At 38.4% G+C, this 23,392-nt stretch overlaps 1 protein-coding gene across 1 annotated transcript; it reads right to left on the minus strand.

Moving 5' to 3' along the window:
• Positions 1-199: 199 nt before the first annotated feature.
• gpx3 (glutathione peroxidase 3) lies at positions 200-22,304 on the minus strand. The gene is made up of 5 exons (XM_061927710.2): positions 22,167-22,304; positions 12,224-12,374; positions 10,157-10,274; positions 9,740-9,839; positions 200-673 (listed from the first exon to the last, which is right to left on the minus strand). The coding sequence occupies exons 1-5, from the start codon at positions 22,245-22,247 to the stop codon at positions 452-454; spliced, it is 672 nt and encodes a 223-aa protein (XP_061783694.2). The 5' UTR covers positions 22,248-22,304; the 3' UTR covers positions 200-451.
• Positions 22,305-23,392: the final 1,088 nt, after the last annotated feature.

The following is a 23,392-nucleotide window of genomic DNA, read 5'->3' on the forward strand; positions in this document are numbered from 1 at the left end:
CATTATGTTCTTTACAAGTATATGTCAACTTTTGACCACGACTGTAGGTCACGCAGTTTGCTGCTGCTGAGACAAACTAAGAATGAACGTTTAGTAATATGTGCACATGATTTCAAGATAGGAAACAATCTGCCACATCCTTCCTCACCCTCATCTCACACATCAATCAGTCAGTCCAGTAAAAGATTGCAAGCAAGTGTGCATTTTCGCATGGATTTATTAGAAGTCATTGACACTGAGACTGTAAATGGCAGCAGATGCTATGAGAAGACAACAAGATGCTGGGGGCCTCACAGGACAGCTTGAATGCACTGAAGAGCTGAGGCCTGGAGGCCCAGACTCCAAAGAGGCTCCACAGGGTTTCTGTTTTCAAACCTCTTCTTCATTTAAAATGCTATCTTCACGTATCGCAAACTGCTTCCATATACGCCTCGGCAACAACCGTATCGGTCTAGTTGAACACTTCTTGCGTGTAACGATGGAGGAGGTATTTGCGAACGTCCGCTCGCACTTGGGAGACATCGATGCGCGGGTGCCATCTCATCACCGGCTTCCCGTGTGGGCCCACCAGGAACTTTTCAAAGTTCCACTTGATGTCGTTGAACTTGAGCGGCTCCCAGAAGAGCCTGTTGGTGGGGGTTCCAAAGCTGTCTCCTGCCGGCGGGCAGGAATTCTATAGGAAAGTGAAATGGGACTTTGTGTTTAATTATGAACATCTCGAATTTACAAACCCCAAAACCAGTGAAGTTGGCACGTTGTGTAAATCGTACAAACCCCGTTTCCATATGAGTTGGGAAATTGTGTTAGATGTAAATATAAACGGAATACAATGATTTGCAAATCATTTTCAACCCATATTCAATTGAATGCACTACAAAGACAACATATTTGATGTTCAAACTCATAAACTTTATTTATTTTTTTTGCAAATAATAATTAACTTAGAATTTCATAGCTGCAACACGTGCCAAAGTATTTGGTAAAGGGCATGTTCACCACTGTGTTACATGGCCTTTCCTTTTAACAACACTCAGTAAACGTTTGGGAACTGAGGAGACACATTTTTTAAGCTTCTCAGGTGGATTATTTCCCATTCTTGCTTGATGTACAGCTTAAGTTGTTCAACAGTCCGGGGGTCTCCGTTGTGGTATTTTAGGCTTCATAATGCGCCACACATTTTCAATGGGAGACAGGTCTGGACTACAGGCAGGCCAGTCTAGTACCCGCACTCTTTTACTAGGAAGCCACGTTGATGCAACACGTGGCTTGGCATTGTCTTGCTGAAATAAGCAGGGGCGTCCATGGTAACATTGCTTGGATGGCAATATATGTTGCTCCAAAACCTGTATGTACCTTTCAGCATTAATGGTGCCTTCACAGATGTGTAAGTTACCCATGTCTTGGGCACTAATACACCCCCATACCATCACAGATGCTGACTTTTCAACTTTGCGCCTATAACAATCCGGATGATTCTTTTCCTCTTTGGTCCGGAGGACACGACGTCCACAGTTTCCAAAAACAATTTGAAATGTGGACTCGTCAGACCACAGAACACTTTTCCACTTTGTATCAGTCCATCTTAGATGAGCTCAGGCCCAGCGAAGCCGACGGCGTTTCTGGGTGTTGTTGATAAACGCTTTTCGCTTTGCATAGGAGAGTTTTAACTTGCACTTACAGATGTAGCGACCAACTGTAGTTACTGACAGTGGGTTTCTGAAGTATTCCTGAGCCCATGTGGTGATATCCTTTACACACACTTGTTGATGCAGTACAGCCTGAGGGATCGAAGGTCACGGGCTTAACTGTTTATGTGCAGTGATTTCTCCAGATTCTCTGAACCCTTTGATGATATTACGGACCGTAGATGGTGAAATCCCTAAATTCCTTGCAATAGCTGGTTGAGAAAGGTTTTTCTTAAACTGTTCAACAATTTGCTCACGCATTTGTAGACAAAGTGGTGACCCTCGCCCCATCCTTGTTTGTGAATGACTGAGCATTTCATGGAATCTACTTTTATACCCAATCATGGCACCCACCTGTTCCCAATTTGCCTGTTCACCTGTGGGATGTTCCAAATAAGTGTTTGATGAGCATTCCTCAACTTTATCAGTATTTATTGCCACCTTTCCCAACTTCTTTGTCACGTGTTGCTGGCATCAAATTCTAAAGTTAATGATTATTTGCAAAAAAAAATTTGAACATCATATATGTTGTCTTTGTAGCATATTCATCTGAATATGGGTTGAAAAGGATTTGCAAATCATTGTATTCCGTTTATATTTACATCTAACACAATTTCCCAACTCATATGGAAACAGGGTTTGTAAGTAAAAATAGAATACAATGATTTCTAAATCCTTTTCAACCTATATTCAATTGAATAGACTGCATAAACAAGATACTTAACGTTCGAACCGGAAAACTTTGTTATTTTTTGCAAATATTAGCTCATTTGGAATGTGATGCCTGCAACATGTTTAAAAGTGGCAAAGAAAAAAATGGTCCAATATGGCTCTTTCAACATTTTGGGTTGCCGACCCCTGGTATAGGACAAGTTTAATTTAAAAGACAATTTTATATAATGTAAGAACACTGCAAAAACTGAAATCTAAAAAAGATTAAATATCTCAAATAAGGGTGATATTTGCTTATTTTCTGTCTGATAAGATAATTCTTCTCACTAAGCAGATTTTATGTTAGAGTGTTTTACTTGTTTTAAGGGTTTTGGTCCTAAATGATCTCAGTAAGATATTACAGCTTGTAGCTGAGATTTGATGACCTATATTGAGTAAAACATGCTTGAAACTATTTTTGTCCAAATGTCCACAACACACCCAGCAATGGTGCACAGAAAGGCGGGTAAGAAGAGGGGAAAAGGTAGCCAAAATGGGATGCAAAAAATGTCCAAAACGCACCCAGCAAAGTCCCACGGGAAGTTGGGGAGAAAAGGGAGAAAAGTCGTCAAAAGTCCCCCACAATTTTCAAAATACCTACCCAGGTTCGAGTCCCACAAGTCCCGCTGCCAGCTGCGCAAGACCCGGGATGCCCAAAATGTCCATAACACACCCAGCCGAGTCCCACGGGGAGGAGGGATAAAAGTTGGAAAAGTCGGCAAAAATCCCAAAAATGTTCAAAATACCTACCAAGGTTCGAGTCCCACATGGAGTGCCACAAGTGGCTCTTGAACCCGGGTGTGATTTTTTAACATTTTACCGACTTTTCTCACTTTTCTCCCCGCCTTCCCGTAGGACTTTGCTGGGCGCGTTTTGGACATTTTGGGCATCCGGGTCTTGCGCGGCCGGCGGCAGGACTTGTGGGACTCGAAACTTGGTAGGTATTTTCAACATTTTTGGGACTTTTTCCGACTTTTCCAACTTTTATCCCTCCTCCCCGTGGGACTCGACTGGGTGTGTTATGGACATTTTGGGCATACCGGGACTTGTGCGGCCATAAATAATATTTTATGTTAGAGTGTATTACTTGTTTTAAGGGTGTTGGTCCTAAATGATCTCAGTAAGAGATTACAGCTTGTTGCTGAGATTTTATGACCTATATTCAGAGGTGGGTAGAGTAGCCAGAAATTGTACTCAAGTAAGAGTACTGTTACTTTAGAGATTTATTACTCAAGTAAAAGTAAGGAGTAGTCACCCAAATATTTACTTGAGTAAAAGTAAAAAGTATGTTGTGAAAAAACTACTCAAGTACTGAGTAACTGATGAGTAACATACACACACACACACACACACACACACACACACACACACACACACACACACACACACACACACACACATATATATATATATATATATATATATATATATATATATATATATATATATATATATATATATATATATATATATATATATATATATAATATATTTATATATATATACATATACATTGATATATACAGTATATAATTTATATGTATTTATTTAGCTGTTTTTGTTTACATGTTAAAGATGTTTTAATGAATATACATGCATGTTTAACACATATAGATTCCTTTCTTTCATGAAGACTAGAATATAAGTTGGTGTATTACCTGATTCTGATGACTTGCATTGATTGTAATCAGACAGTAGTGCTGGTAACGTCCACGTTTTCAAATGGAGGAGAAGAAAAGTTCCTCCTTTCTGTCTAATACCACATGAAAGTGGTGGGTTTTTGGCATCTTATATGTCCAGCTTCTATATTCGTTTTTATACACTTTACAAGAAATATATTGGCGTCAAACTCCTTAGCTTGCTAGCTTGTTTGCGCTGGCTTTCGGAGACTCTTGTTTTGAAAGCGCAGGCGCGACGGAGCGGCACTTTTATTGTGAAGACAGGAACGTCCTCATGTGCGGTCAGTCTTTAGGCTTTTGACGGGATGTCCGGTTGAAATAAAAAAAGTATCCTTTTTCCTTCACACTTTTGATTGATTGATTGGAACTTTTATTAGTAGATTGCACAGTACAGTACATATTCCGTACAATTGACCACTAAATGGTAACACCCGAATATGTTTTTCAACTTGTTTAAGTCAGGTCATGTGACCACCTGGCTCTGTTTGATTGGTCCAACGTCACCAGTGACTGCATCTGATTGGTGGAACGAAGTGAAACGTCACCAGTAAGGCAGGCACTTTGAAGGTCTGTCTGACAGACCAAAACAAACAAAGCGTGCATTAACAGATCGATAAAAATTAGTAACGAGTAGCGAGCTGAATGTAGATAAAAGTAGCGGAGTAAAAGTAGCGTTCCTTCTCTATAAATATACTTAAGTAAAAGTAAAAGTATGTTGCATTAAAACTACTCTTAGAAGTACAATTTATCCCAAAAGTTACTCAAGTAGATGTAACGGAGTAAATGTAGCGCGTTACTACCCACCTCTGCCTATATTGAGTAAAACATGCTTGAAACTATTTTTGTCCAAATGTCCCAAACACACCCAGCAATGGTGCACAGAAAGGCGGGGAAGAAGAGGGGAAAAGGCGGCCAAAATGGGATGCAAAAAATGTCCAAAACGCACCCAGCAAAGTCCCACGGGAAGTTGGGGAGAAAAGGGAGAAAAGTCGTCAAAAGTCCCCAAAATTTTTCAAAATACCTACCCAGGTTCGAGTCCCACAAGTCCCGCCACCGGCCGCGCAAGACCCGGGATGCCCAAAATGTCCATAACACACCCAGCCGAGTCCCACGGGGAGGAGGGATAAAAGTTGGAAAAGTCGGCAAAAGTCCCAAAAATGTTCAAAATACCTACCCAGGTTCGAGTCCCACATGGAGTGCCACAAGTCTTAAGACTTAAGTCTTAAGACTTGTGGCTCTTGAACCCGGGTGAGATTTTTTAACATTTTACTGACTTTTCTCACTTTTCTCCCCGCCTTCCCGTAGGACTTTGCTGGGCGCGTTTTGGACATTTTGGGCATCCCGGGTCTTGCGCGGCCGGCGGCGGGACTTGTGGACTCGAACCTGGGTAGGTATTTTGAACATTTTTGGGACTTTTGCCGACTTTTCCAACTTTTATCCCTCCTCCCCGTGGGACTCGACTGGGTGTGTTATGGACATTTTGGGCATCCCCCGACTTGTGCGGCTATACATAATATTTTATGTTAGAGTGTTTTACTTGTTTTAAGTGTTTTGGTCCTAAATGATCTCAGTAAGATATTACAGCTTGTTGCTGAGATTTGATGACCTATATTGAGTAAAATATGCTTGAAACTAGAATATCAACTGTTGCAAAGCTGTGTCATCAACACTCACAAGTATAAAACTACTTTTTTTAAAGTAATAATTTCTTATTTCAAGCATGAAAAAAAAAATCATGACTGACACAATTGTGTCTCATAATTAAAACAGATGACAGCCAAATGGACTTTGCTGTTTTATTTTCAATGAAACAATAGAAAATACGTACTCATATAGTAGTACACTTGTTATTAGTGAGAATATACTTATTTTAAGCTATTTTTGGGTTCATTGAGGTTAGCTAATTTTACTTGTTTTGGAAAGTCTTGACAAGCCACATTTTCTAGTTCTATTGGCAGATAATTTTGCTTAATTCAAATAAAATACCCCTCATTTTTTGTATTTTTTTTTCTCGTTTTTGAACACTGACTTTTTGCACTGAAGAGCTGGCCTTCCCAACCCATGGCTCCCGGTTTCATGAGGGTCTTAAGATTCGACATCAAGGATTTAATTAGTGCGATAAATAACCTTAAGGGAGAAAGAGGTCTCACTTTTTGCATTGCTCAGTAGAATTACCTGAAGGCAGTGAGCCCTCCTTTCACTCATTCACAATCTTTGTTTTGGTGGGCAGAGCACAGGGCACCAGCTTATCACACACACTTGGAGCACAGACCGCCTCCCTACACTGCAAAAACTGAAATCTAAGTAAGATTAGATATCTCAAATAAGGGTGATATTTGCTTATTTTCTGTCCGATAAGATAATTCTTCTCACTAAGCAGATTTTATGTTAGAGTGTTTTACTTGTTATAAGTGTTTTGGTCCTAAATGATCTCAGTAAGATATTACAGCTTGTAGCTGAGATTTGATGACCTATATTGAGTAAAACATGCTTGAAACTAGAATATCAACTGTTGCAAAGCTGTGTCATCAACACTCACAAGTATAAAACTACTTTTTTAAAGTAATAATTTCTTATTTCAAGAATGAAAAAAAAAAATCATGACTTTGACACAATTGTGTCTCATAATTAAAACGGATGACAGCCAAATGGACTTTGCTAGTTTTATTTTCAGTGAAACAATAGAACATAAGTACTCATATAGTAGTACAGTTGTCACAGTACAGTAAACTGACAGTTATTATTTAAACATTTAACATGTGACATTTCTAACAAGTTTTAACAGAAGTAGTTCATGCACATTCAGATAAATTCTTCAAAATTACAATTACATTTTTTTTTTGCCGGGGGCCAGTCTGTATATATGCACACTAATTGACTAAAAGAGCACGCACTTGGCGCGATGATGTCATGTTATCGATGGAAAAATGCATTTTTAGACAATATGATTTGCCTGAGCGGCTAGGAGACCCCGAGAGTAACAAGCGGTTGCCTTGTTGCCTTTCCATTAAGAACAATAAATTAGTGTTTAGTATAAGTTTGCTGGTTTCAAGAAATGTAATGCCGAGTGCATATCATTATGTCAAGATAATGGCACTAGCATTTACTTCATTTAAGAATATTTTTTAACATATTGAGCAAAAAGGTCTCTTTTTTTTTTCTACGAAGAAAAATGCACTTGTTATTAGTGAGAATATACTTATTTTAAGGTATTTTTGGGTTCATTGAGGTTAGCTAATTTTACTTGTTTTGGAAAGTCTTGACAAGCCAAATTTTCTTGTTCTACTGGCAGATAATTTTGCTTAGTTCAAATAAAATACCCCTCTTTTTTTTCTTTTTTTTTTCTTGTTTTTGAACACTGACTTTTTGCAGTGTACTTGCGACTATCATTTATAATATACATTGGCCCCTGTGAGAATGAGATATTTTAAAAGTGTTCTTTTTTTAATCCATAGTCATGTTTAAAGTAGCTAATATTTTCCCATGTGTACATTTTGTGCTTTTTTCCTTATGCTCATTAGTAAACTCTGTGTTTCACCTTGAAGGCCTGGAATGTCTACTGGGAGTAAAATGTACTCCCTTTTTGTGGAGAAAGCCTTATCAGTTAAGAACAAAAAGGCTCCATTTCTTTCTGGGCGGGAGGGGCTGTTTTCGCACTAAATAAGATGACTCTTTTGGTTTGAGTTTGGACCGCTTCTTGATGCTGCTATTATCGCATTGGACGGGCCGGTCTCCTAAAGCATTTGTAAAACTTGGCCAAGTACTATTCTGTCTTGGTGGTCCTTCTTACTCAACGTATATGTCATCCAAAAGAATTTGGGATTGACGAGTGTGTTTTATTCCCTGAGAGGAAGAACCCCCTGAGACACATTTTTCTCTCAATGTGGCCCCCCTGAGTCAAAATATTTGCCCAGCTCTGGTACATACAATAAATACAAACCCCGTTTCCATATGAGTTGGGAAATTGTGTTAGATGTAAATATAAACGGAATACAATGATTTGCAAATCCTTTTCAACCCATATTCAATTGAATGCACTACAAAGACAAGATATTTGATGTTCAAACTCATAAACTTTATTTTTTTTTTGCAAATAATAATCAACTTAGAATTTCATGGCTGCAACACGTGCCAAAGTAGTGTTACATCACCTTTTCTTTTAACAACACTCAATAAACGATTGGGAACTGAGGAAACTAATTGTTGAAGTTTTGAAAGTGGAATTCTTTCCCATTCTTGTTTTATGTACAGCTTCAGTCGTTCAACAGTCCGGGGTCTCCGCTGTCGTATTTTACGCTTCATAATGCGCCACACATTTTCAATGGGAGACAGGTCTGGACTGCAGGCGGACCAGGAAAGTACCCGCACTCTTTTTTTTACGAAGCCATGCTGTTGTAACACGTGCTGAATGTGGCTGGGCATTGTCTTGCTGAAATAAGCAGGGGCGTTTATAAAAAAGACGGCGCTTAGATGGCAGCATATGTTGTTCCAAAACCTGTATGTACCTTTCAGCATTAATGGTGCCTTAACAGATGTGTAAGTTACCCATGCCTTGGGCACTAATACACCCCCATACCATCACAGATGCTGGCTTTTCAACTTTGCGCCTATAACAATCCGGATGGTTCTTTTCCTCTTTGGTCCGGAGGACACGACGTCCACAGTTTCCAAAAACAATTTGAAATGTGGACTCGTCATACCACAGAACACTTTTCCACTTTTTATCAGTCCATCTTAGATGAGCTCAGGCCCAGCGAAGCCGACTGCGTTTCTGGGTGTTGTTGATAAACGGTTATCGCCTTGCATAGGAGAGTTTCAACTTGCACTTACAGATGTAGCGACCAACTGTAGTTACTGACAGTGGGTTTCTGAAGTGTTCCTGAGCCCATGTGGTGATATCCTTTACACACTGATGTCGCTTGTTGATACAGTACAGCCTGAGGGATCGAAGGTCACGGGCTTAGCTGCTTACATGCAGTGATTTCTCCAGATTCTCTGAACCCTTTGATGATATTACGGACTGTAGATGGTGAAATCCCTAAATTTCTTGCAATAGCTGGTTGAGAAAGGTTTTTCTTAAACTGTTCAACAATTTGCACGCGCATTTGTTGACAAAGTGGTGACCCTCACCCCATCCTTGTTTGTGAATGACTGAGCATTTAATGGAATCTACTTTTATACCCAATCATGTCACCCACCTGTTCCCAATTTCCCTGTTCACCTGTGGGATGTTCCAAATAAGTGTTTGATGAGCATTCCTCAACTTGATCAGTATTTATTGCCACCTTTCCCAACTTCTTTGTCACGTGTTGCTGGCATCAAATTCTAAAGTTAATGATTATTTGCAAAAAAAAAAAAAAAAGTTTATCAGTTTGAACATCAAATATGTTGTCTTTGTAGCATATTCAACTGAATATGGGTTGAAAATGATTTGCAAATCATTGTATTCCGTTTATATTTACATCTAGCACAATCTCCCAACTCATATGGAAACGGGGTTTGTACAACGTATTTGTCTGTTTTTACTCCTCGAACTCAGGGATCAAATAATCACTTCTTTTTTCTCCTTTTCGGAAACGCGCAACATTGACAAATGAAATGGACCGAAAACAAATGTCCAGTGCAGAGGACGTTGGTTGTGAGGAGGCTCTATAGAAAGCTTACCTTCAGGAACGTAAAGACCTCTTGTTCGTCTTCGCCATTCACATCACCTTTCTCAAACAGCAAGAAGTTTGGAACAAAGTTGTTGCCGGGTCTGACATGCCTGGAATCCAGAAAGAGGACGCTTATCAGTGGTTATATTATTTATTTTTATCTTTTTGCTTCATGAGCTGCGCCTTGGCAGCCAGCCCACATACCCTTCAACTGCCCTCCCCCCTGCCTACAAGCTGACTGATTCTGAGCAATGGGATTTAATGAAGCCCCGTTGATGGATTGCAATGCACTTGACTTCTTTTTATGAGGTATTGCACAATATAAACTGCCTGACTGGAACACTCCACACGTTGACATTTTAACAGTGTGCACTTTTAGCCGTCTTGAAGCAGCTTCACCAAAAAGTGCCGAAGAAAGATGTCGTACTTTAGAGCTGGCAGGATTTCATGCCTTTCGCCTGGTTCCTGTTTCCCAAACTGATTGCAGGGGAAGCCAAGAACAGTCAGTCCGAGGGTATCCATCTCCGCCTGAAGTGCATTCAACTCTGCAGGACAGACAATGCACAATCAGCACACCTCAGTAGCGTTACAGCGGAACAATTTGGTGTTCAATCCGTCATTTTGTGTGACATAGCGAATCTCGAGAGGGCATCTAAACAGTGTAAAATTTACCAGGATTGCACAGCATTTATTACAGTAAAATACTGTAAGAAAAATGTATTCCAACATTACAACAAACAACTTTAAAAATTATAATACCCTTATATTTCACAGCAAATAACTGTTATTTCCACTGTAATCATAGTCATTTATAATACGTTCAAACTGACTTGTCCCTTCAAGGGTTCAGTCGACCAGTTATTCTCAAACTGTGGTACGAGTACGGGCTCCATCTAGTTGTACGCCAACAAATCACTTAATTAAATATTCAAACACAGTGTTACTGTTCAGACCTACTCAGGTAGGCCTAGTGGTTAGAGTGTCCGCCCTGAGATCGGTAGGTCGTGAGTTCAAACCCTGGCCGAGTCATACCAAAGACTATAAAAATGGGACCCATTACCTCCCTGCTTGGCACTCAGCATCAAGGGTTGGAATTGGGGGTTAAATCACCAAAAATTATTCTCGGGCGTGGCTACCGTTGCTGCCCAGGTGAGGGGATCAGGGTGATCAAGGGTGATGGATCAAATGCAGAGAATAATTTTGCCACACCTAGTGTGTGTGTGACAATCATTGGTACTTAAACTGTGTGTGAGGTTACAGTGGCCAAAAATATTAAATATACTTGTTGAATAAAACCTCTGCCTTGTTTTAATGTTGGTCATCATGGTGGTACTTGGAGAGAAAAGTTTTTTCCAGCGGTGGTTCTTGGTTAAAAAAAACATTTTTTTTTTTGAGGAACCTCTCCAGTAGACTATTTTCTACACTCTTAGAGAGTGTAACACATTACAATGGTGAAGATGCAACCCATAGTTGTAATATTATATTATATTATATTATATGAGAGTGTGGAAATATGACCATATCACACCAATTCTCAAATCCCTTCACTGGCTTCCTGTTCCACTCAGGATTGAATACAAAGTCTCCCTACTAGCCCACCAGTGCCTCCATGGAAATGCCCCCCTCTACCTCAAAGAACTACTCACCCCCAAATCCTCCACACGACACCTCCGCTCCGGACAGGCTAACCTCCTCCAACATCCGAGGACAAAGCTACGAACAATGGGAGACGGGGCTTTCTGCTCCGCCGCTCCCAGTCTGTGGAATGCTCTCCCTGACCACCTGAGGGCACCACAGACTGTGGATGCTTTTAAAAAAGGCTTAAAAACCCTTCTTTTTAAAAATTTAGATATATGCATACTAGTTCTAGCTATTCTGTTCTAGTTTTTTTATTTTTTATTTTTATTATCTTTTTATTTTTTTTAGTACACTGTAGCACTTTGAGGGTGTTTACTTAATGTAAAGTGCTTTTTACAAATAAAATATATTATTATTATTATTATTATTATTATTATTATTATTATTATTATTATCGGTGGCTAAAATTACAACTGTTGCATTTAGTTGTAACTTTATTATAATAACCGTAAAAAAAAAAATCACAGCTCTGCTGTTAAAGTACATTGCTGTAAACATATTTCACAGTAAATGTTAGTGTGAAAGCAAGGCATTTATGAGCCAGTCATATGCTGTGAATTCACAATGATTTTGTTTTTTATTGTGAAGGATTAACGGGTGTTTTGCTTATTTTGTATGATGGCAGCTTTTTTGACGCATACTGGAATATGAACAATTCAATCAAATATTGAAACACATACAAAAAATTCATTTTACCGACGTATAAACTACCTATGACGCACCACAGCAATACGGTTAAATCACCATTAGGTGACAGTATCCCAATAGGGCATCACCAAAAGGGTGAATAGTTGTACTTTTATTGTGCTTTTCTATAGAGATGTTGAGTTTTCTTCATACTTGTACTGCAGCTTACCTACGTACTGGAAGGTGTACCCTCAGTAGGTGGCCACGTTGACAACGAGCACACTCCTTCCTGCGTAGTCACTGAAGTCAACAGTGCGACTACCGTTCAAGGTCTTGGCCTGGTATTTGTAGATGGTACCATCTGTGGATGGGTTGCACCGCTGGAAGTCAGACACACACACACACACATTATTTGTTGTTGTAATGGAGCACAAGTTGTAATGCTTTGTTTTGTAGGTAGGATAAAAACATTCAATGCCACACAGGCCAACTTGTATTTTCAGAAAATGTGCAGATAGTCATGAGGGATGGGTACCGAATTCCGGACTTCTGTAGGCACTGACCGAATTCTGTCGGTGCTACCGGTTGTTGATTAACGTAAAATCAAACTGTGCCATATTTCAATACTTTTGTCCGGTTGCAGACCGGTCACCGGCGCAAACAAGAGGAACACTTGGAAAAAACACTCAAGCAACACTCGTAACAGATTTAGCCTGACTGCCGTGCCAACAAAGCAAGTATGCTTGCTAGAGAGCGGTCAAAAGTACAGAAAGGTTTCACTTTTCAAAATGCGATAGCTCAATGCTAATTTACATTGGATTTGCCATAGACATGCTACTGACTAGCATCAGCAACTTTACATGGCGATTTCAACACCTACACAGAAGTGCAGTAAGGTTGTACTTTACAGCAAAGTATGTACTTACATGTATACATCATGCTAATGCTTTTCTTGTTGAAACGACTGCCAAATTTATATGCCGATTTCAAAAGGCCACGGCCCCCTCACCATACTTGCCAACCCTCCCGAATTTTCCGGGAGACTCCCGAAATTCATCGCCTCTCCCGAAAACCTCCCGGGACAAATATTCTCCCGAAAATCTCCCGATTTTCAGCCGGAGCTGGAGGCCACGCCCCCTCCAGCTCCATGCGGACCTGAGTGAGGACAGCCTTTTTTCACGACGGGAGGACAATTGTATTATTATGTTTATCTTACCTAAAAATAAATATATTTATTAATTAAAAAAAACAAACAACTAAATACATTTTTACTATATTTTGCTAAAAACATCAAAATTAATTGTATTATTATTTGTATTTTTTCTGACTCATTACATCCAGCCATAGAATTATACATTAAAATAAACATATTTGAAATAATTAATTTTAAATGATCATAATAATTCATTTAAAATGACCATATTTAATTATTAAAATAATTGCTTGTTTGTCAACAACTATAGCATTTTACTCATTACATTTTGAAGCTCTCAGAAGCCAAGTTATGTTATATTACTTAAGATTTATTTATGCAAGTTTGAAGTATCAATTATCTAAACACAGTTTTGTTTGCATATTTTCAGGATGTATATATATATATATATATATATATATATATATATATATATATATATATATATATATATATATATATATATATATATTCTAGCTGTCAATATACTCCTCCCCTCTTAACCACGCCCCCAACCACCTCCCGAAATCGGAGGTCTCAAGGTTGGCAAGTATGCCCCTCAGACCCCTTCTCAACTGTCTATGCGACATCAAGGCTTGGTTAGCCCAGAATTTTTAAATAATGAATGAGGGAAAAACGGAAATTTTAGTTCTTGGTCCGGCCCTCACTGTCTTGACCATTGCAAAATGATGTGCGTCCCAAAGTCACCAGCCTTGACGTCACTATAGACAGCGATTTTAAACTTGACAAACAAGTCAATGGCGTTTTAAAATCGTGTTTTTATCATCTTCGTCTTTTAGCAAAAGTAAAACCGTTTTTATCTTTTGACCTTTTTGAACAAGTCGTGCATGCTTTTATTTCAAGTCGCCTGGACTACTGCAATGCACTTTATGCTGGCATTAGCCAAAAAGCTCTCTCCCGATTGCAGTTAGTCCAGAACGCGGGAGCACGACTTTTAACAGGGGCCAGGAAACGCCAGCATATAACCCCAATTCTTCAGAGTTTACACTGGCTCCCTGTTCATCTTAGAATTGATTTTAAAACCTTGCTGTTTGTTTTTAAAGCTCTACATCAAGGGTGCTCACACTTTTTCTGCAGGCGAGCTACTTTTCAATTGATCAAGTCGTGGGGATCTACCTCATTCATATATATAATTTATATTTACTTATTTATGAAATACAGTATATGTTTTTGTTAACAAGTTAAAGGTGTTTAATGAAAATACAAGCATGTTTAATACATATAGTTAATATTGTTAACAAGTTAAAGGTGTTTAATGATAATACAAGCATGTTTAACACATATAGTTAATATTGTTAACAAGTTAAAGGTGTTTAAAGATAATAAAAGCATGTTTAACACATATAGTTAATATTGTTAACAAGTTAAAGGTGTTTAAAGATAATACAAGCATGTTTAACACATATAGATTCCTTTCTTTCAGGAAGACAAGAATATAAGTTGGTGTATTAGCTGATTCTGATGACTTGCATTGATTGGAATCAGACAGTGGTGCTGATAACGTCCGCATTTTCGAATGGAGGAGAAAAAAAGTCCTCCTTTCTGTCCAATACCACATGAAAGTGGTTGGTTTTTGGCATCTTATTTATCCAGCTTCCGTACTCCTTTGTATGCACTTTACAAGAAATACATTGTCGGCAAACTCCGTAGCTTGCTAGCTTGTGCACGCCAGCTTTCTGAGACTCTTATTTTGTTAAAGTTAAAAGTTAAAGTTAAAGTACCAATGATTGTCACACACACACACTAGGTGTGGCGAAATTATTCTCTGCATTTGACCCATCACCCTTGATCACCCCCTGGGAGGTGAGGGGAGCAGTGGGCAGCAGCGGTGGCCGCGCCCGGGAATCATTTTGTGGTGATTTAACCCCCAATTGCAACCCTTGATACTGAGTGCCAAGCAGGGAGGTAATGGGTCCCATTTTTATAGTCTTTGGTATGACTCGGCCGGGGTTTGAACTCACAACCTACCGATCTCAGGGCGGACACTCTTAGCGCAGGCAGGATGAAGCAGAGGTTTTATTGTGCAACTGTGCAGTCGGTCTTTGGAGTTTTGACGACAGGTACGGCGCCAGAGTCTGTTGAAATAAAGTGTTTCTCGCCTTCCTGTCGGTAATTTTAATGAGCTGGCAGCAGCCAGCGTCATCTCAGAAGACCCTCGGGTGCCGTGAATGTCAATCAAGTGACGAAAGTGACGTCATAGTGAAGATTTATGATCGCTCATTTTTAGGACTATCTTTTTAATGCCTGACTGGCGATCGACTGACACACCCTCCGAGATCGACCGGTAGCTCGCGATCGACGTAATGAGCATCCCTGCTCAACATGTACTGGCACCACAGTATATCTCGGACCTCATCCAAATTTACAGTCCTGAGGTCCGAGAGCCAGCTCCAGCTCGTGGTGCCCAAGACCAGACTTAAAACCAGGGGAGACCGGGCCTTCTCTGTGGTCGGCCCTAAGCTCTGGAACACTCTGCCCCTCCATGTTCAAACTTCTCCCTCAGTGGAGTGTTTTAGGTCTCGTCTTAAGACCCACTTTTATTCTTTGGCTTTTAACACTACGTGAGTTGTGTGGTCCTCTGTGTTTTTAAAATTTTGATTTCTATTTATTGTTTTAATTGGTTTTACCCTTTGAAATCGTTTTTTTTAATTATATTTATTTTTATATTGTTTTTGTATTTATTTATTTTTTGTTTTTATTCAGTCATTGGTGGAGCTAAGGATAATATTTGAATATTGGTTTTAATATTGTTGTGCAGCACTTTGGAAACATTTTTGTTGTTTTTTATCTTTTAACTTTTTGAACTGTTTTTAACTTTTAAACTGTTTTTATCTAACAAACTGTTCTTAGGGTAATTTATATTTGCTTTTTAAATGTGTATTTTTATTTCTGTTTTAAATGTTATTTTTTAGTCTGTCCTATGCCTCCATTTCTTTGTGGTGTACAGCCCTTTGTTTTTCAACTGTGCTTGTCTTTAAAGGGCTTTATAAATAAAGTTGGTATGGTATGGTATGGTATGGTTTAAATGTGCTATATAAATAAAGTGGATTGGATTGGATTGGATTGTTACTCTTTGTCCAGTGAAGATTATATACTCCCACTTGTTATTGTCTGATCAAAGTATGTGCTTGATTTAGCCATAGCAACAAACCCACTGCCTAACATTTCAATCTCTCTTTTTTTCCAATGCCTGTGGTGATGCAGGCTACTAACCAATAGACAGTGGGTGTCAACAAAGCATGCAAACACTACTCGTCTGTTCCTCGACCTGTTTTCTTTCGGCGAGCTCGCTCAAAACCAACCTAGAGTTGGGAGCAATGACTTTTTATATTTAATGCAAAGCATTTCAATTGCTGAATTACTTTATATATACATTAAATTGTGTTTTATAATCCTCAATCATCCATCCATCCATCTTCTTCCGCTTATCCGAGGTCGGGTCGCGGGGGCAGCAGCCTAAGCAGGGAAGCCCAGACTTCCCTCTCCCCAGCCACTTCGTCCAGCTCTTCCTGTGGGACCCCGAGGCGTTCCCAGGCCAGCCGGGAGACATAGTCTTCCCAACGTGTCCTGGGTCTTCCTCGCGGCCTTGTACCGGTCGGACGTGCCCTAAACACCTCCGTAGGGAGGCGTTCGGGTGGCATCCTGACCAGATGCCCGAACCACCTCATCTGGCTCCTCTCGATGTGGAGGAGCAGCGGCTTTACTTTGAGCTCCTCCCGGATGGCAGAGCTTCTCACCCTATCTCTAAGGGAGAGCCCCGCCACCCGGCGGAGGAAACTCATTTCGGCCGCTTGTACCCGTGATCTTGTCCTTTCGGTCATAACCCAAAGCTCATGACCATAGGTGAGGATGGGAACGTAGATCGACCGGTAAATTGAGAGCTTTGCCTTCCGGCTCAGCTCCTTCTTCACCACAACGGACCGATACAGCGTCCGCATTACTGAAGACGCCGCACCGATCCGCCTGTCGATCTCACGATTCACTCTTCCCTCACTCGTGAACAAGACTCCGAGGTACTTGAACTCCTCCACTTGGGGCAAGATCTCCTCCCCAACCCGGAGATGGCACTCCACCCTTTTCCGGGCGAGAACCATGGACTCGGACTTGGAGGTGCTGATTCTCATCCCAGTCGCTTCACACTCAGCTGCGAACCGATCCAGTGAGAGCTGAAGATCCTGGCCAGATGAAGCCATCAGGACCACATCATCTGCAAAAAGCAGAGACCTAATCCTGCAGCCACCAAACCAGATCCCCTCAACGCCTTGACTGCGCCTAGAAATTCTGTCCATAAAAGTTATGAACAGAATCGGTGACAAAGGGCAGCCTTGGCGGAGTCCAACCCTCACTGGAAACGTGTCCGACTTACTACCAGCAATGCGGCAATCCTCAATCATGTTTTGGAATAATTTCCTTAATATGTCTTTCAGATTTTCGGCCCTAAAACAAATGTAAATTTGCAGTAACTTGATACAATTGAATGCCGTTGATATTGTTGAGAGCTGTAAAAATATGGACCTGTTTTATCTTAATTTGCAGTCAAGGTTGTACTATTCATCACATGTCTGTTTAATTTACTGCTGTTTTGTCATTAATTCAACTGTGAGCGAGAGTGCCACTTGAGTCAAGGTCAATCTGGTACTGAATTAGGAAAGTTCTTTCCAGGGCAAATTGAGATGTTTCTCGCATAGATGAGATTAAAAATTGCTTCAATGTAAATTATGTGCATTTAGTTAGGCTGCAAGTCGAAGAAGTGGAACTATTCAAATGTTATGTGAAAGTAAAACAAGTTTCCTTAGGCAGAAGAAAAAAATAGAATTGCTTTTAACTTAATTTCACTAGATGTTGGCATTACTTTAAACATATTTTTGTCGTTGAGTCAGTATTATTTTTGTATAATTAAGAATAATTCAATATGGGTTTTTTTTATACTTAAAGTGAATTATGCTCATATTTTTCCAGTCTATTATTGTGCAACCTGTATACATATTAGAGCACAGGTGTCAAACCCAGATGTGGCCCTCCACTTCATTTTATTTGGCCCTCAGAATCCTGGAAATAATATGTATCAATAAAGTATTGTAACTTGTCTATTTGATTAACGTGGACCCCGACTTAAACAAGTTGAAAAACTTATTTGGGTGTTACCATTTAGTGGTAAATTGTACGGAATATGTACTGTACAGTGCAATCTACTAATAAAAGTCTCAATCAATCAATCACTAAATGTATTTTTTCTTTCTATTTTGGCAGAAAAAAAAAACCTGTACTCCATGCAATCGCAAATTTTGTTAACTTAAATAGTCTAATTATGCAAAAATACATTATCAAAAATTCAAGCCATTTTTTTAAAAATAGAAATAAATACTACGAATAATGATTTCAAAGCAAGTTATCCATCAAATTGTGCAATGTAAAAGTAGCAATAGATTCAATGGTAAAATTGTGAAATAGACTGTGATTTTTACAGCATTTTTCCATAAATGAAAAAAACAGTACTTTTTTTTTTACTGTAATAAACAAAGGTGCTGTTTTGGCATTTACAGTAACACACCGAAAAATCTACAGTTGTTGATTTACGGTTAAAAAAAACATAACAAATTGGCAGATCAGGTGACAAAATTTTACTGTAAAAATGCAAAAAAAATGTTTTACAGTAACAAAACAAATGTACATTTTACATTAAAATTCTGGCAACTGAGCTGACTTATTTTTTTATTTATTTTATTATTTTTTTTTACCATAAAAACAGCAGTAATGTTTTTCCATTTACTCAATCATCAATCATCAATCAATCAAAGTTTATTTATATAGCCCTAAATCACAAATGTCTCAAAGGGCTGCACAAGCCACAACGACATCCTCGGCTCTTTATTTACAGTAATATACACAACATTTTAGGGTGAATATATTGCAATTTACCTTTTTTTTTTTTTTTACATTTTAGTTAAAAAAAAACCTACTACTAAAATGCATTAAAAATGGTGTAATAATAGTGTTCACTAAATCACTAAATGTATTTTTTCTTTCTATTTTGGCAGAAAAAAAAAACCTGTACTCCATGCAATCGCAAATTTTGTTAACTTAAATAGTCTAATTATGCAAAAATACATTATCAAACATTCAAGCCATTTTAAAAAAAATACAAATAAATACTACGAATAATGATTTCAAAGCAAGTTATCCATCAAATTGTGCAATGTAAAAGTAGCAATAGATTCAATGGTAAAATTGTGAAATAGACTGTGATTTTTACAGCATTTTTCTCTAAATGAAAAAAAACAGTACTTTTTTTTTTACTGTAATAAACAAAGGTGCCGTTTTGGCATTTACAGTAACACACCGAAAAATCTACAGTTGTTGATTTACGGTTAAAAAAACATAACAAATTGGCAGATCAGGTGACAAAATTTTACTGTAAAAATGCAAAAAAAATGTTTTACAGTAACAAAACAAATGTACATTTTACAGTAAAATTCTGGCAACTGAGCTGACTTTTTTTTTTTTTTTTTTTTACCATAAAAACAGCAGTACTGTTTTTCCATTTACTCAATCATCAATCATCAATCAATCAAAGTTTATTTATACAGCCCTAAATCACAAGTGTCTCAAAGGGCTGCACAAGCCACAACGACATCCTCGGCTCTTTATTTACAGTAATATACACAACATTTTAGGGTGAAATTATTGCAATTTACCATATTTTTTTTTTACATTTTAGTTAAAAAAAAAACCTACTACTAAAATGCATTAAAAATGATGTAATAATAGTGTTCACTAAATCACTAAATGTATTTTTTCTTTCTATTTTGGCAGAAAAAAAAAACCTGTACTCCATGCAATCGCAAATTTTGTTAACTTAAATAGTCTAATTATGCAAAAATACATGATCAAAAATTCAAGCCATTTTTTTAAAATAGAAATAAATACTACGAATAATGATTTCAAAGCAAGTTATCCATCAAATTGTGCAATGTAAAAGTAGCAATAGATTCAATGATAAAATTGTAAAGTTTACTGTGGTTTTTACAGCATTTTTCTCTAAATGAAAAAAAACAGTACTTTTTTTTTACTGTAATAAACAAAGGTGCCGTTTTGGCATTTACAGTAACACACCAAAAAAATCTACAGTTGTTGATTTACGGTTAAAAAAAACATAACAAATTGGCAGATCAGGTGACAAAATTTTACTGTAAAAATGCAAAAAAAATGTTTTACAGTAACAAAACAAATGTACATTTTACATTAAAATTCTGGCAACTGAGCTGACTAATGTTTTTCCATTTACTCAATCATCAATCATCAATCATCAATCAATCAAAGTTTATTTATATAGCCCTAAATCACAAATGTCTCAAAGGGCTGCACAAGCCACAACGACATCCTCGGCTCTTTATTTACAGTAATATACACAACATTTTAGGGTGAATATATTGCAATTTACCTTTTTTTTTTTTTTACATTTTAGTTAAAAAAAAAACCTACTACTAAAATGCATTAAAAATGGTGTAATAATAGTGTTCACTAAATCACTAAATGTATTTTTTCTTTCTATTTTGGCAGAAAAAAAAAACCTGTACTCCATGCAATCGCAAATTTTGTTAACTTAAATAGTCTAATTATGCAAAAATACATTATCAAACATTCAAACCATTTTTAAAAAATAGAAATAAATACTACGAATAATGATTTCAAAGCAAGTTATCCATCAAATTGTGCAATGTAAAAGTAGCAATAGATTCAATGATAAAATTGTAAAGTTTACTGTGGTTTTTACAGCATTTTTCTCTAAATGAAAAAAAACAGTACTTTTTTTTTTACTGTAATAAACAAAGGTGCCGCTTTGGCATTTACAGTAACACACCGAAAAATCTACAGTTGTTGATTTACGGTTAAAAAAACAAACAAACAAATTGCCAGCCATTTTTGTAAAGAATGTAAAGAATGTAAATAATTCAATGTATATACTCTGATGATTAACTTGTGTGATGACTGTATTATGATGATAGTATATATTTGTACCATGAATTGATTAGCGTGGACCCCGACTTAAACAAGTCGAAAAACTTATTCTGGTGTTACCATTTAGTGGTCAATTATACGGAATATGTACTGTACTGTGCAATCTACTAATAAAAGTTTTAATCAATCAATCAAAGCCCAGGTGACAACATTTTACTGTAAAAATACAGGTTTTTTATTTACGGTAAAAAAAAGAAGTACATTTTATAGGAACATTTTGGCAACTGAGCTGACTTTTTTTTTTTTTTTTTTTTTTTTTTTTACCATAAAAACAATAGTACTGTTTGTCCATTTACTCAATCATCAATCATCAATCATCAATCAATCAATCAAAGTTTTTTATATAGCCCTAAATCACAAGTGTCTCAAAGGGCTGCACAAGCCACAACGACATACTCGGCTCTTTACAGAAATATACAGTTTAGGGTGAAAATTATTGCAATTTACCATATTTTTTTTACATTTTAGTTAAAAAAAAACCTACTACTAAAATGCATTAAAAATGGTGTAATAATAGTGCTCACTGTTAAAAGCGGCCCTCTGGGGCCAAACATAACTGCGGACGTGGCCCTTAGTGAAAACGACTTTGACACCTCTGTATTAGGGGAACTTCACTCAGGTGATCGCCATTTCACTAACTGGCACTTTTAAAAAAAGGGGTGAGTACATTATATGTGATTACTTATTTTACATGACACATGTTTAAATCACTGACCCCAGTATGTAAATATCAGCTTTTAAATATGACAGGAAAGGAAACTACCTTTTTTTTCCCCCTGCAAATTATTATTAAAGAAGAGCCAGACTCCACTGACCACTATCTTGTTTATGAAAGCAAAAGACTGAGCAATGGTGGGAAAACATGCCTACTACAGTGATTCATTAGAACATGCAAGAAAGCTTCACAGATAAGTTTGCCCTCATAATATTGGCACAGTACCTGAGTGAGCGAGGCTCTATCGGCGGTGCAGGGCCGCAGGGAGCCGAGCAGAAGCAGCGCTATCAGCGATGAGGTGCACATGACGTCCTCCCTTCTCCACACTGCCAGTGGATTAAATGCCCTCAACTCCCTCTGGAATGGAAGAGTCCTGCTGAAAGGCGGGGGAGGGAGGAGGGACGCAACAGATGGTTGGCATGGTGACACCGGACAGTGACGTCATTGTCATAACAGCTGTGCAAGGTGGTGTGACAGATGATTAGCTATACACTACATCAATATTATTTGTTTTTGGTAGATTTTACACTCACAGGGCAGATTAGGTACACTTTGCGCAACGTTAAAGCCTGTTTGTTTGTGTTTTTTTTAACCCACTTCTCCAAAGTGGGCTGGCTCAGGATGGAGGACAGAGTAAAACAACTTGCACTGAGCCTAGTCTATAAAATCCGCTACACCTCCCTGATACCGAAGTACATGTCAAACTACTTCCAGAACGTAAATGACCGCCATAACCACAACACCAGGGGGAGCTCCACAAATCACGTTAAACCCAGATTCCGATCTAACAAAGGTCTTAAAGGGGAACATTATCACCAGACCTATGTAAGCGTCAATATATACCTTGATGTTGCAGAAAAAAGACCATAACATTTTTTTAACCGATTTCCGAACTCTAAATGGGTGAATTTTGCCGAATTAAACGCCTTTCTATTATTCGCTCTCGGAGCGATGACGTCACAACGTGACGTCACATCGGGAAGCAATCCGCCATTTTCTCAAACACCGAGTCAAATCAGCTCTGTTATTTTCCATTTTTTCGACTGTTTTCCGTACCTTGGAGACATCATGCCTCGTCGGTGTGTTGTCGGAGGGTGTAACAACACGAACAGGGACGGATTCAAGTTGCACCAGTGGCCCAAAGATGCGAAAGTGGCAAGAAATTGGACGTCTGTTCCGCACACTTTACCGACGAAAGCTATGCTACGACAGAGATGGCAAGAATGTGTGGATATCCTGCGACACTCAAAGCAGATGCATTTCCAACGATAAAGTCAAAGAAATCTGCCGCCAGACCCCCATTGAATCTGCTGGAGTGTGTGAGCAATTCAGGGACAAAAGACCTTGGTAGCACGGCAAGCAATGGCGGCAGTTTGTTCCCGCAGACGATCGAGCTAAACCCCCTGGATGTCTTGGCTCACACCGTCCCTTATGCCACCGAAGATGATCAA

The sequence above is a fragment of the Nerophis lumbriciformis genome, linkage group LG35, assembly GCF_033978685.3.
Source record: "Nerophis lumbriciformis linkage group LG35, RoL_Nlum_v2.1, whole genome shotgun sequence".
Lineage (NCBI taxonomy): Eukaryota > Metazoa > Chordata > Actinopteri > Syngnathiformes > Syngnathidae > Nerophis > Nerophis lumbriciformis.